This window comes from Panicum hallii, chromosome 9 (genome assembly GCF_002211085.1).
Source record: "Panicum hallii strain FIL2 chromosome 9, PHallii_v3.1, whole genome shotgun sequence".
NCBI lineage: Eukaryota > Viridiplantae > Streptophyta > Magnoliopsida > Poales > Poaceae > Panicum > Panicum hallii.
In genome coordinates this window covers 58,548,872-58,564,066 of record NC_038050.1, presented here as the reverse complement: position 1 = coordinate 58,564,066, position 15,195 = coordinate 58,548,872, and the positions used below count along the sequence as shown (strand labels likewise).

Below are 15,195 nucleotides of genomic sequence, written 5' to 3'. Positions count from 1 at the left end.
ATTATTTTTTTGATAATTAAGACTCGCATTATTGAACATAGTCCTGGCAGAGAAGAACGTGTGAGGAGTTCGGTAGCCTGTCAAGAATTCCATGTTCCTCACAGTTGTCGTGGGACGGTTGGATCCCGGGGTGCGCCTACCATTTTTGCTCTCGCTGCGCCCGGTCCACATTGGACCGTGGACTTGCGGTGCCGGTCCTCGCTGTAGTTGTGTTGACCCGACTGCCCCTAGCTTCCTCCCCTTTTCCTTTTCTCCACCAGCTGAGCTGAGCTGAGCAGAGCGCCACCAGAACAAGAAGAAGCTGAACCGGCGGCTCCACTTCCCTTTCCTTCCATTCACACCGGCAAGCACAGCGAAACGCGGAAGCAGAGAGAGCCCCCCCGCCCCTCCTCCCTCCGGTCCCCGATGGCGGTTCGCGTCGTGGCCCTCGCTGCGCTCCTCGCCCTCGCCGCCGCCGGCGCGCGGGCGTCCAACGACGAGGGGGACGCGCTCTACGCGCTGCGGCAGCGGCTCAGGGACCCCAACGGCGTGCTGCAGAGCTGGGACCCCACGCTCGTCAACCCCTGCACCTGGTTCCACGTCACCTGCAACCAGGCCAGCCGCGTCGAACGCCTGTGAGTCCTGCCCCCTCCCCCATCTCCCACGCCGCCGGCGATCTCCCATCTTCCCCCGCCTTCCGCACCCTGTTCGTCCAAGATTCTGTCGCTCCTCTGCCCTGGCTGAATCTTAACACCTCTGCCCCGTAGCCTTTGGTTCTTGATTGAAAGAATTCGATGGTTGGTTGATTCTTCTTCAAGGGCAAAAACAAAATCAGCGGTTCCTCTGACTGAGTTGATCACGCGGTTTCGAGATCTAGGCGACCCAGTTGTTAACAACGGATGATCTAGTCCTTGTGTTACTTGTTCTTATAGAATTCTCGGTCTGTTGGCTCCAAATCGCGCATTTCTACATCCGGGGACTCTTTTCCCCCAAATATATTTAAGAACATAACTAAGGATTCCAAGCTTTCCTAGTTCGATAATTGCGTCTGTAACATTTCGGTGGTGCTTTATCTGACTCTTCCTTTGACAAATGTTTCAGGGACTTGGGCAACTCCAATATCTCCGGCTCCCTCGGCCCTGAGCTCGGCCGCCTTGTGAACCTCAAATACCTGTATGCGCCTATGTCAATTCAAGAATTTTTTTTTCTGTAGTTCAGATGGCGAGTAGACCTTGATTGACTTAACGGAGATCTATTTGCAGGGAGCTGTACAGGAACAATTTTGATGGCGAGATCCCAAAGGAACTGGGTAACCTGAAGAATCTGATCAGCTTGGATTTGTATGCTAACAAGCTCACCGGAGAAATCCCCAACTCACTTTCCAAGCTCAACTTACTCAGATTCATGTATGATGCCATCTTTTGGTTTGCAAACAGCAAAAACATGCCTTCCTTTTTTATAGAAGCATAAGTGCTCTCAGTTCATTCCGTGGTACAAATGGTTGGGGATAAATTTTAGTCATAGGATGGAAAGAAATTCACCTTTGGATCTCATAATTTTAGCAGGTATATCAAAACCATTTCTCAGCTGATAACTGAAACTCGGTTGTATTTGTCTTGATAGGCGCTTGAACAACAACAAGCTTACCGGATCAATTCCAAGGGAGCTTGCCAAGCTTTCCAACCTGAAAGTTATGTAAGTGTAGACCCTTATCATGTTCAGTTTGTGTTGTTTTCTTAGTTTCTATGTTCACCCATTGTTGGTATACCTGTGACTTGCAGTGACCTGTCTAACAATGACCTCTGTGGAACCATTCCTGTTGATGGACCTTTCTCAACCTTCCCTCTTCGAAGGTATGCCTCAAAGCTGACTCAACTTACTACCAGATACTGTTCAGTATCACAATGTATGTTCTGCGGAATGCACCGACACTCCAACAGCTAGAAACAACTGCTGGATGTTTCTAGATTTGGGTTGTTTAATTGCCATCCCTAAAAGAGTGCTTTGGCAAACGTTGCCCAAGATGGATTACCATTTATGTCAGCTAAGAGTCTCCTGAACCCGTATATTGGCCATTGAGATTAGACGAGTTTATTTTGTTCTTGTATGTATTATACCTTCCAATCTAAACTAACAAAAGAAAAGATTGTTCAATGCAATGCTAGATCATTGGCATGTATCTTCTTCAGCCACAAGAATTTCCACATGAACTGATGCTATTGTGATCAAGGGCTAACACATCTCTACTTTTCAGCTTCGAGAACAACAGCAGGCTCAACGGTCCAGAGCTGCAAGGGTTGGTTCCCTATGACTCCGGATGTTAGATGCTCCTGTTCAGGCTGATGCTGCTGCAGCAAAACAATCAACGATGTGTCCCATCCCTAGTTGAAAGAAGGAAAAACAAGATAGTAGTACAAACAGAAACCTAGCTTGGAGAATGTGGTGATAATATATGTGTGTTCAGACAAGATTTGAGGGATAGGAGGTCCTGATATATATGTGTGTATTCAGACAACAGCATAAAGAAAGAATGAATCGGACAAGTTCTACTTGGCTGACACAGTTATGCCAACTGTATGCTGCTTTTACGGCAGCTATATTGTTATTATGTGCTCCCAGACAATCCATGTAGAAAGATGGCACGCACAAAGCCTTGTTCAAGAATAAAAATGGGCCAGCAAAAATACATACGTTTCAGGTTTTCTATACCCTGGCTGATTCTTTCTTATAATTCAATGGCACGGTAAAATAATCAGAGACTTGGCAAGTCGTATAAGCATCTCAATGAACATTCTACTCCAGTTTCTGCTATACAAAACTGAGCATGACGTTACATGCTAACTGAAGTTGGCTGGACGTTGAGACCAACAGACAATTATACAGAAAAAAATATAAAAGAAGCACATTTGCAGACTGTTCCCTTGAAAAACAAAAATGGCTCCAGGGAAACGCTGACTTGCTAATAACTGCCAAATGCCCGCAAAATTGATTGTCAACCGATCAGCCCCAGCCACATTACTTGGTGTGGGCCCTCATACTGACCAAAATCCCCTCTAAGTGGCAAAGAAACCATGAAATGACACATTAACAAAATTCGATGTGCAATATGACCTGCAATGATTTTACTGCAAATTACTTTGCAGCAGGTTCTGTCGATAGTCTCCCGTATAGCTGGAAAAGTAAAGAGGATTTTGACATCTGAGGTTCTCGCTCCAGTGCTGCTATCACATCTTTTACTGAAAGCCTCCGTGCCACTTTTGTTAGTGATGACCTTCTAACACCACCTAGAGAAAAAGTGCAGAAGATTTAGGTCTAAGGAAACAAACTAGTGCAGGCATGGTAAATACTCAGTTTGATCTAACATATAAATTCAATATTTAAAATGGATTAGTTTCCTAACTAACTTCCTGGAATATTGTTTACTTATATATTATACATGTTTTATCAACTTATACTGTTGGTGGTAGCCTGATAGCAAAGAAACTATAATTATAGCATCATTGTTGTCTTAGGGTCTATTGAATTTGAAATCAAATTCTTGTAGAAGGGTCATTAAAAATATTATCCATATAAAATTATTTCTTGTTTTCACCTAATTATCTTCTTCTCATCTATCAAGTTCAATCCCAAAATTGTGAACATGAGCAGACTGCCGCATCACTAACATTTCAAAATGGATAAATGGACTGCTTAAAGAAATAGATGACAGATGATAGGGCATACAGACGTTTTGCACATTATCCCTGCAAATTCTACATCTGGAACTTACCAATTGATATTTCATGGGGACAAATATATTTTTCTTTGCATAGAAGATTTTCAAATCATTTTAAGTGTAACGGCGATGAGCTGGAAGTGTTATTTCAAGCACTCCGTTCATTCTCAGGTCACAAACTTTTGTAGGAACATGAGCAAAGTGCCACATCACTAACATTTTAAAATGGATAAATGGCTACTGCTTAGAAAAGAAATATGGGGATGACAGATGATAGGGCATACAGACTTTTTGCACATTATCCCTGCCAATTACATCTGGAACTTACCACCAGTTGATATTTCATGGGGATGAATATATTTTTCTTTGCATAGAAGATTTTTAAGTCATATTAAGTGTAACGGCATTGAGCTGGAAGTGCTATTTCAAGCACTCTGTTCATTGTCTGGTCACAAACTTTTGTAGGAAAAGTGATCTCTAAAGTCCTTCCCCATTTTCATGTCATTCACTGTTGTGGACGCTTTCTTTGGGCATCAATATCAGCGCAAGAAGAAGGGCCAGGCGTCCACCAGTAGTTAGGCTTTTGGTTTGTTAAGATATTTAGAGATATAGTTGGTTTGTTTCAAGTTGTTAGGGGGGCTCGATATATAAGAGACCCAGTGCAATAATAGAAGGCAAGGAAGAAGTAGTAGATTCAATCTCAGAGCCTCCAGCGTGAGGGAGAGATATCTGTCTACCTCAATCTGTATCATCTGAATAATATAGCCATATCATTCACAAAGTACATTTTGGATGGATCTCAATTGGTACTACCACTTCATATTTCCTTTGTTTAAAAAAAACTAACTGAATGAACTTGAAAGCACTAAGTTCTTTTTAATCCGCACGTAGACGTTAGACCAATTACGGCTGGGCATTTGATTTAATTGGTTTTTATGCTACTGTTTTCCCGGTGAATAAGAACTTTGCTTTTTGGAAATTTGCAACCGAAGTTGTCATGAAAAGACCAAAAACCAGCGTTATCGGTTTCAGTTCGATGTCTCAGTTTCACCAAAGAATGCTCTCCATGTCACGAATATTAGACGACTAGACTCTCTTTGAGTTCCCATCCTCACACTGCTCAAACGAAATCAACTCCACCACCACCAAATCTAGCCATGCGGCTCACAACAATAGAATGTACCATGCCTCTTCTTCAGACTACTGGCCATGGCCGCGCCAGTGGGGCTTTGGATCGTAGTGGCTGCGCTCGTGATGCGGATTGATACGGATGAGAGTAGCACACACGTGTGTAGGCAACTGCTGGGACACCAATTTGCACTGGGTCTAGGAGAGAGATTAAGAACTAACAGGCCACATGCAAAGATGAAAAGCAAAAGGCAACGGGAGAGAAGGGGATCAGAAAGTCACGGCACACACGTGAATGTGATGATGTGAGAAAGGAAGCGTTGCTTCTCTGCTGGCTGCTAGTAGGCTAGGCCGATGGATGCATGATGGACCATTGGGCCAGGGTTGTGATGGCCTAGGCAGATCGACGTAAGGACACAGCAGATCAGTTACTTCAGGTGTTCAGTGTTTCTGGCCTAAAAACTGAGCTAAACATTGTACACTGAACAATGGAGAAAGAGGAACCAAACTGAACACCAAAAGAACCAAATTTCAGTGTGTCGATTTTCGTTCGGTTCCTCAGGTTTGGTGTATTTTTGCTAACCCCTAAGACCAATTTCCTCAAGAACGTTAAAATATTTGCAAGTCGCACCGAAATAAAAATTTAGGTTCTGCTATGAAGTCAGGTTGTGTTCTGACAACATTATGCTACCATTTGGATATTAAAATTGATTATATAGAAACAAAACAAAATCTTCAACATATGAAAAGAGTATTGAGCTAACCCACACCATTGCACACTTCTAACAGCAACGAATGAAAATAGAAAGATACAAAACATGTTGTGCACTATATTTGCCCATTTACTGGGAAAGTCTATGTACTACAAGTTAAGCTTCAGTATGTCAACAAAAAGTAGAATAAGCATCTTACTGTTGATAAATCCCTTGACTACTAATATCATTGTACACCTGAATACAAAAGGTAAGACTTAGCCTTTAATAACTTGATTTACACAATCCAACCCATGATTGTGTACACCAAGGTTTCTGAGATGTTGTGCCATCCTGAGGCGTTGGGGGTACACGCCTGCACATCTAGGCATTGTGGTGTAACTAAAACCTTGTGGCGTCCTGTGATGCCAGGGGTATGGCTGGAAGGAGACGCCTCATAAACCATGGTGTACACACTTGGAACCCCACTACCCTCAGAACTACATACATCAAGCAACTAAATTGAGTACACATTATGTTAAATTTAGTATTTACATCAACTAAAGAAATCATAAGTTTTATATGCATACATAATTATTTGTTGAAAATTTAAAAATTGTTGTGCCTTTGATGTGCAGTGCACTCTTGTTTGACAACAAGAATACAAGAGAAAAAAGGAGATCAGGCTTACCAGATCCAAGCATTGTGGAGTAGCCCCTCTTTTCATTTTCCTGTTCCTCCCTCGAGTCTTTCCCAGATTTTGGTGATGGCTTGTGTTGCAACATGTTACCTGGTAGAGAGCCAGAAGAACCGTCACCTCCCTCACTTCTCTGTTTATTTCGTTCAGCTAGCAATTGCCACTTTGACAGCATGTCATCTCCTCCAGCAGCAACCCGCGCAGCAACATTTGCAGCTGTGGTTCTCATCTTATCATCGTCCTCCTTGTACTGTATATGATAAACAGAATAGTCACCAGCTCAGGACACATATTATGGTATGATGAATATCCCAGGACCACAAATAGAGACTAACCTTTGCATGCTTTGACGAGGCACGGGTCTCATTCTTGTCTTTTTCTAGATCGATATTTGTACAGCCATCTCCCTGCATGTAGCAATATGCTCATTAGTAACACTACCCAGTCCTGAAAGATACACCATGAACACTAATATGGAAGACATTTGATAATTGTGGCAGTATCTTCCACAAGATGCATTGAAGAAGCATAATGCCATCATTGTTAAGGTAGTATGAGTAAAGGAATCTCACTTAGCAAAGAGATCAAAGGCGGTTTATTTACTGGGGCAAAAAGATGAACAAATGCAATCTGCCCCATGCTATATGTGGTTATTGATTAGTCTTGTGTAATTTGGTGTGGATTCCAAATGAATCATGCAATAATGGATGCAACTTTAGAGTCATACACTCCAGTTATCAACTATATATTTGCTAGCAAGCTTGCTTGACATTAACATTATCACGTACATGAAGTGTTACACTACATATAACCAAGGTTTTTAAGGTGGCAAAGCATCTTGTGGGGACTTGGGTACACCTTGTCACCTAGGTGACACCTAGGAGACAAGAGGCCCTTGTGGTAACCTAGATACGCCTTGTCAAGTAGGCGATACCTTAAGAATCTTGCATATAATACACCATATATTGGCAAATGAATATTATGAATAGTAAAATTTCTGTTCCAGTAAATGATGCAATAATTCCGTATTTCAAGTTAGATCATTTTGAATCATGATTTATGTCAAAAGAGATTAAAATTCGAACTGGAACATCACGCAGAAGCAGAACTAACATCATTTTGTTTCCTTATTCTTTCAGCATCTTCAGCCTGCTTTTTGTCCCACTGTTCTTTAGCTTCTCGGTTCACCCTCATAATATGACTGCGGACATCTGAGGATAATGGATAAAAACAATGCCTTGACTTTTCAACATCAACCCTCTACAAACAATGAGAACACATATGAATTTAATATATCAGATAGCTTATTTGGGAAGGAAAGCCGAATGAACTTAAAATATCATACCTGTTTAGAGAACCTTATTATATTGCTTATAAATCCTCGTAACCTCTCCTCGACACACTGGAGAAAGCTTAAATTAGATATGGCATAACCTAAAGCAACTGGAAAGGATGTACCGGATAACCTCTCACCATTGATAGACAACGTTCCACATCAGTGCCAATGACCTTTAAATTACATTTCCTCACTGCCAAAATATGGTGGTCAGAGAATATATGGCAAAAGATTTTTGCTTTATCAAGTAAAACTTAAATGATGGAGGTATTAACTGATTTCTGCTAATTTCTTTGTCAAGGGTCCCTTCTGTAGAATGAGCTTTTCTTCTTCTAGTTGAACAACTCTCCGAGCAGCTTCGGAAACTCGACTCTCTTCCTTTGGAGCAGAGAAAAGTTGTTCCTCTTCTTCCTGGAAGAAGGCACAAGCTATTATTGCTTCAAAATTCTTCAAATGATAAGTAATACATGGCATCACAAAGCAAATAAATATAACAGAAGCATAAGAAGTCATATACCCTCAGATTAACACCACTAACTGCAGTGACATCATTAAGCTGGTCAATGCTTTGTTCATGGAAACCTCCGGATGTCTTTTGCTTTTTGCTGGCAAAAAATAAAACAATCAGAGATAAAACGTAAAGTAATTTGAATCGAAATTCCTAACTAAGAAAAAGCATTGGACGTACCTAGATGGTGGAGGAGAAGAGCCCAATGCTTCCAGAGGCTTCTTCTGTCCAGATGCCTTCCTCTGAGGTGTTTTAGAAGCTGCTGCAGGAGGTGCTTGCACAGAAGATTGAACCTAACAATACAACAAAACTAATAAGAACACAATGGCAAACAATCGTTCAAGAAGCTGAATTATTCCTGTGTGACAATTTGAGAAGTAGAAGGCACAAAATGAATGAACACATAAAATTCTGTAAGAAATGAACAGAAATCAACCAAGCATTCAGCCGTGATGCATACATGGATTTAACAAGGTATCAAATATACCATTAATACCTCCATCAAATTACAAATTCTTACTGATATCCACTCCACCATCCTCTTGCCTGACAGAATATTTGCCGCATTGCTAGTTTATAATAATTGCATGTTTTCACTTCATAACGTATAAATTAGTTCCTTGTGTGGTTATGTGCATTCACACATATACATGCTACTCTGAAAGATCTGATATGTGTCATCAGTATTCAGTCATACAATCACAAATCTAGTATGGACTGGACTTGGATGAATAGTTTAAGGAGTTCTCCAAATGGAAGTATTAAGAAATATGGGTTAATAGGTAAAGTCATAGACAATGAGCTTTCATCTGTTGAGGGCACACATCTAGGTTTTGCACTTACATGCACTCAGGTAGTCAGGTTTATGAAATGTGAGGAACCTATAACCCTACAAGGCTACAACATGAGGACCATGTACCTTGTCTTTTTTCTAAAAGAAAGAAACATCCACAAGTAGGTATTGTTCGAATAAATTACATGTTTATGATAAATTATAATTCAGAATTAATCATTGAAGTTCCGCTTCACAAACTATTTAGTTCACTTCAATATAAAATGCTCTGCACAAACGAACCAACAAGTATATATGCATTTAGAAAGTATGCTGATTACAGAAATTACTCATCCTTACTCAGCACAATACTTCTCAGATGATAAAGATCAAACTCTGCATGCAACAACTTTATTTTCACGGAGTGACAGGAGACTCGTTTACTAGGTTGCACACTTATCAGATTGCCTGTTGGTATATCTTAAGGGGTACCTTTGAGAATAGTCTCAAGTTTCACAGCAACGTTATTTGGAGTTACTTGCCTATGTTTACTGTTATAACCTTGACAGCATACATCAAAGTTAGCTTGAGATCTAAATTTTGATCTAAATATTCAACTAGGTGAAGAAATCAATCAGAGTCTACCATTCAAGTACGTGTTCCAGCTACTGAGACTAACTCTAGCTTCAGGTTCCTCCCTTACTCCTAGTTACTTAACACGTTCTGGTAAACCATATAAGTACATGTAACTAATAAGGTCACACGAGATTTTACATGGAAGTTTGGAAATAGCAAGATCAGCCATTTCAAGGTTTCATGTCAAAACATATCAACACAATGGCAAATCAATACATACCTGCAATTTAGGATCTGCTTGAGTGCCATGAGATTGAGTCTGACTTATGCTTGTTGTGGTCGAAGACTTAGAAGCACTTAATTTTGGCTGGTTTTCCATGCCGCCGCCACCTTTTGAAGAACCCAGGGATTGATTGACTTGTTTTGTATGCATTGCAACAAAAGAATTCTGCGAAGATTCAGAGTTTTGGCTAATAGTTTCTTTATTCAATGCTGTTGGAGCAAAAGAATTAGTTTTCTGCTCCTTGTTTGCTGATTGTTGCCATTTAGGTTGATTAGTTGCCGCATTTCCAGGCACTATAGATTGTGTTGGCACACTCCCAGCTACTGTGGTCACAGCTCCCTGGACCAACTGTGCTCTTTGATTGGAATCTGTCATTTGTGGTCTAAATGATGCAGCTGGACTTCCAACTGGTCGTGGAAATGGGCGTGCATGAATACTATTTGTCCCAAACATCGGTGAGGATGTTTGTGGACGCTGCACATGATGCTGCATTGTTTGCACCGGAAGTAAGTTATTGGGTGGGCGGGTTTGTAGCACATGCACTCCTTTCCCATCTGAAATGTTTCCCGTTTCATTAGCCTTATGTGCATTGCTTTGTGAAGGTGAAAAACCCCTAATACTCTGCATTTGGCCAGACGAGGAAGGCCGAAATTGAGGTGCTCTTAGGCTGTCAATAGCTTGTTTTGTAGGGATGGTTTGAGCCCCTGGATATGCCTCCTGCTCATCTGTCATAGAACCACTGGGAACAGTCTGCTGACCAGAAACTTGACTTAATAAAGAATAGTTGCTTGGATTTGTCTGAGAATTTCGCTGTGCCTGAGCAGTGTGCTGACAGACAAGAGTAAGTAACCCCCCAAAAAACCAAGAAAGTGCTGGTACGAGTAATTATAATAAGACTACATGCAATGCTTATACATACATAGGCAGACCTAATTTAAACACTACAAATACAAGGTTAAGCAGCATTTATAAAAGGCCGAGAGCCAGGCTATGTTTTACATAGATCAAAATGAAGTAGAAAGATTATTTACCTGCATTTGATATTCTGAAAGTGCTAACTTAAGCACCTTATCGCCAACAATATTCCTTACAACTTTTAAGAAGTGTTCCTTGCTGACCTCATTTTTCTATTGACAATAAAAGATCAAGTTTACAAAAAATATAAGCAGATAATGGCTTACATGCAACTTCTACAAAAAATAATAATAATAATAATCCCAAGTGATTACTAGTAAGTTACATCACTACATGCAAATCATAACAGAACATTAGTGTTACTCTTAGAGAAAAAGTAGTGAACAAACATAAATTAAGAAAAAGGATATACAAACCCGCAGCTTGGCAAAAATGGACTGAACTTGCATATCCTTGTCTTTGTCAATATACCGTCTCAAAATAGGTAGTAACATGTGAAATGTGACAACTGGGGCTTTTGCTGTCGTAGTTGCACCATTTGTTTGGTTTGTGTGTGGTGTTTGTTGACTCTTCATTTGCTGCATAGGCTGCTGCTGAGCAACAATTGGTGTTTGTTCATTCTTCATTTGCTGCATAGGCTGCTGCTGAGCAACAACTGATGTTTGTTCACTCTTCATTTGCTGCAAAGGCTGCTGCTGAGCAACAATACCTTGTTGAGATGTGTTTCCAGGCTCTTGCTTTACCTTCAGTAACTCACATTCTTTTGGTGTATTAGAGGGAAGGTGTTTATTATCAGAACCTTGAGAAACCATTTCAGGTCTTGATGGCTGATCATTCCTATGTAGATATGTCTGTTCCTGTTGTTGACTATCCTGGTTTGCAGTTTCATTCTTTACTGGATCTTGCCACTGTCCATGACCATGGTTTAATAATGACTTGTTTTCCTGAGGTAAAAGTGCTGAAAATGGAGAACAAATTAAGCAATTTGTTTCAGGAAGCATGTAATAATAAACTTATAAATTGACAAAGAAAATAATCACAGCATAACTCAGGAGCAAAAATTATGGAGATATAGATTTGAGAGCAGGAAATTTTGATAAAACTACACTCCTGATGCAATATCCCCCACATCATGAAAGGGGACATTTAAGATAATAGTACATGGGAAAAGTGCATCGTGATCGCTGAAAATTGTGCACGTGTTCTCATTGAACTAGAAATTTTGTGAAAACCAGAGACTAATCTAGATTTTTCGCACATTCTGGTAATAACATCCTTTTATTTATATAGCCATCAGTAGATTCATCATGAATTTACTCTAGCAAATTTTACATATATATAGTGAGCTGATTTGAAAACTTTTGCTGCTAGTAATCAAGATTACTGAAATTCTCCTTGGAGAAAGTAGTTTGAATATGCTTGCGGCGGAATGTTCAGATTTCAGTACTTCAGCATTGTTTTTCCTACTATTTTTATTCCCACTGCAAGAAGAAATAAACGTCAAATCCTATTCAAATTCAAAAAAACTTGCTTCCTGTCGGTGATGTCACAGACTTCATCAAAGAGTTGAGCCAACCCTATTTTTAAATAAGAGATTCATCGAGGCACATTTGTTCAAATTGCCTATGCTGTGCACACACTAAACAGAAAAACTGGAGTCCAGCATTTCCAACTCTGTAGCCGCATTCTGTTACCATGGACAGAAACGTTTCTCGAGGTCACCTTTTCCCCCAAACCAAGAGCCAGATTATCCAAAACCACCCGTGCCGCTTCTTGATTCCTACAAACCCCTCGGTTCTGGCCAGAAGTAGGGCGTACCCCGAATTCGGTCCAAGGAGAAGAAACCATTCGGAAGGGACAATTAGGTCTGCGGGCTCACCGGCGCCGTGATCCATAGGCTGGGACGACGAGGCGGCGGCCGGGGCACTGATGGTGGTGCTGCTGCTGGCGCTGGCCTCCACCTCGCGGTTGAGCGCCGCCGTGAAGGCCTCGACGTCGGCGCCCGAGTGCAGGCTCTCGTCCTGCGCAATTCGAACAGCGAGATGGGCACCGTTGCGACCAAATCCCCCGCCTCCACCCCCAACAATCCCAAAAGAATGGCAAGAGAGGCTCGGGCCGGGCGGGGCACCTCGTCGTCCTCGAGGAGCTTCATGATGGGATCCATGGCGCGGGGAGCTCGGGCTGGTGGCGCGAGGCCGCCTCCCCGTCTCGCTCGTCGACTCGCGTCTCCGCCGGCTTCAACGAACGGGAGGAAACGAAATCCCTTGTGCGGGCAGGAAGGACGGACGAGGAAGAAGAAGGCCGGCTACTTTTCCCGAAGGCGCCTCGTGAGTTTTATTATGATGTGATGGCCCACGCGCTTACTGGGCCTGTGGGCCTTCCTGGATCTGTCGCGACGGATCTTCTTTACGAAACAGTCTGGTAGAGGCCTACCAAACACAAGGCCCAAAGAAAACTGCAATGGGGGTCCGCATCGGGTTTCACACTGTTGGACCGAATTCGTTGCTGCGTTATGTTGTTTCTGCCGTTTCGGCCCATGCTCGGCCATGTGTTACGTGCTGTCAACTATGGGCCAAATGGGCACCATGTGTAAAACAACTGAAACTGGACGAACTGTAATTTTCGGCTCAAATTGAGGCAATGGAAATCTAGGCATGTCCGCACACCAGTTGAGGATCAGTGGATCACTCTCCTTTTGAAACTTCCACCGACAGAGGGGAAGACGATGCTCTCTTTTTTTTTTGGGGAGACAGAAGACGATGCTCTCTCTCTACGACTCCACGTGGACGGCGATCACTTGTCTTTCCTTTCTATAGTAGCAGGCCGTGTGTTTCTATTGCAAGGAAGTGTTCAGAGAAGATCCTGCAATGTCCAACAGCAGCAATGCATATCGTCAGATCAAACTTTGGTCACCACTCACCACACCCAACCAGCAATGCAATGTACACTTCTCTGCTCTACGTCGCTAACCTATGCTGATCAAACTTTTTTACAGGTGATTTTTAAGGGACACATAGGCTTCGGTTCTGGATTGATGACAAACTCACAGAAGAGAACACTAGTCGAGGTATGCCAGCTTCTAGAGTTTAGAACACTCTCTTTGGAGGCGTTTGAAGTCGGAATATCTAAAAATTCTGAGTCGGGGCTCTCTTTTTTTTTCATTTTTTCCTTTCTTTTCCAGTTAATTAAAAATTCACAAAAATAGCCAGCTGTTACCTGATCAGTAGTCACTGTGTATGGTCAATACCGCCGTGTTTTCGAAAAATCGGGGTCGCCGTTTGACCCTTCCCAAAGAGATGAAAGGAGGGCACGAGAACAGATGCTGTCGGAGTGGATAATTTCCATTTTGCCAAGAAACCAAGGAGAAGGGATGGACCATAGATGGTCAAGGAAACAAGCTGCAGGATAAGCTACTGTCCCGTCGGCATGCCCGTGCTCCCCACTTTCGGCTGCTCGGGCTCGCGCGGGGTTGCGAGAATCGGGGCGCCGGCGCGCCGCTCCTTGGAGGTCGGACCGGCCGGCAACGCGTGCACCGATGTCGGAACCATGCGGCCTGCAGGAGCACTTCTGGATTCTGATGCCTGATGTGGCTGATGCTTCCGGAGGCCTCGTACGTACGCTCTATTCTGAAAAGGCTGGTGGCTCCACCACGAACTCCGCTCCACCGCTGCGCCTGCGCGGAGGCAATGATGCCGGCCGAAAGCTGAGGCGGCATCCTGGGCTCGAGCGTGGAGAAGGATCCATGTCTCTCTGCTCTCGGCGGATCGACCGGAGCTGCTTTTTTATACGGACGGCAGATAGATATCCTGTCCATGTCGAGATGGTCTGCGTCTGTCCGGCTGGCGACGAACATTGCTGCTGCAGGGCCTGCTGAACACTGCTGCTGGGTTTCTCGGAACAGAAGCTACTGGTAGTGGTTCCATGATAAGCCTGCAACCTTACAGCGGATACGGCACATATCCAGACTCCAAAATACCATAATTTTTCATCGATGTCATTTGCCATGCGTATATGTCAACAGTTGAACATTAACTAGTGAGACCAGAACTCTCAAATCTCAGCATACGATGGTGTCAAATGAAGTGACGGTCTTTAGGACAGGCAGAAACTTTCAGAACAGACACAGAATGCAAGGACTGTCTTCAGAACAGGCAGAAACTTTCAGAGCAGGCAGAGAATGCGGTGACGGTCTTCAGAACAGGCAGAAACTCTCAGAGTAGCACAGCTAAAGCAACGAATTAATGAAGTAATAAAATGTGAGAAACCGGTTGCGGTACGCTACCCTTGTCCTTGGGCCTATGGATCGCGACTCGGATCCCACAAACTGCATGTTAGAATCTAGGGTTCCAGGCCTTAGGGATATCTTTTATCTTTGCTTTGCTAACCTGTATATATAAGCGAAAAAACCGTAGCAAAGAGGGCAAAATTCCAGTCCTCTTTTACTGCACACAATACTACCATTTAGTAGTACGTAGTATAGCAAAGATTCAACCATTCATTAGAAGGATAAGATTGTCATTAGTAACTTAATATAAATTAAGAATAATTTTTATAAATTTTTGAATTTTGTCTATTGCAACTATGTTTGGCATAT

General features: G+C 42.5%; 2 protein-coding genes across 4 annotated transcripts; one reads left to right on the top strand and one right to left on the bottom strand.

The window, feature by feature from the left end:
- The first annotated feature begins 261 nt into the window (after window positions 1-261).
- LOC112874063 (leucine-rich repeat protein 1-like) lies at window positions 262-2,669 on the top strand. The gene is made up of 6 exons (XM_025937228.1): window positions 262-614; window positions 1,081-1,152; window positions 1,242-1,385; window positions 1,603-1,674; window positions 1,761-1,832; window positions 2,234-2,669. Exons 1-6 carry the CDS (start codon window positions 406-408, stop codon window positions 2,301-2,303), a joined length of 639 nt encoding a protein of 212 aa, XP_025793013.1. The 5' UTR covers window positions 262-405; the 3' UTR covers window positions 2,304-2,669.
- LOC112874061 (transcription initiation factor TFIID subunit 4b-like) lies at window positions 2,668-12,894 on the bottom strand. 3 transcript variants are annotated; one of them, XM_025937225.1, is made up of 14 exons: window positions 12,730-12,894; window positions 12,481-12,622; window positions 11,018-11,559; window positions 10,718-10,813; window positions 9,684-10,514; window positions 8,236-8,348; window positions 8,065-8,152; window positions 7,823-7,958; window positions 7,685-7,740; window positions 7,557-7,613; window positions 7,325-7,471; window positions 6,547-6,618; window positions 6,206-6,461; window positions 2,668-3,263 (listed from the first exon to the last, which is right to left on the bottom strand). In XM_025937225.1, the coding sequence occupies exons 1-14, from the start codon at window positions 12,763-12,765 to the stop codon at window positions 3,112-3,114; spliced, it is 2,724 nt and encodes a 907-aa protein (XP_025793010.1). In that variant the 5' UTR covers window positions 12,766-12,894; the 3' UTR covers window positions 2,668-3,111. The 3 variants fall into 3 exon arrangements, with proteins under 3 accessions (XP_025793010.1, XP_025793011.1, XP_025793012.1); XM_025937226.1 differs by having other exon boundaries at window positions 9,684-10,502; XM_025937227.1 differs by lacking the exon at window positions 2,668-3,263 and adding an exon at window positions 3,285-6,014.
- Window positions 12,895-15,195: the final 2,301 nt, after the last annotated feature.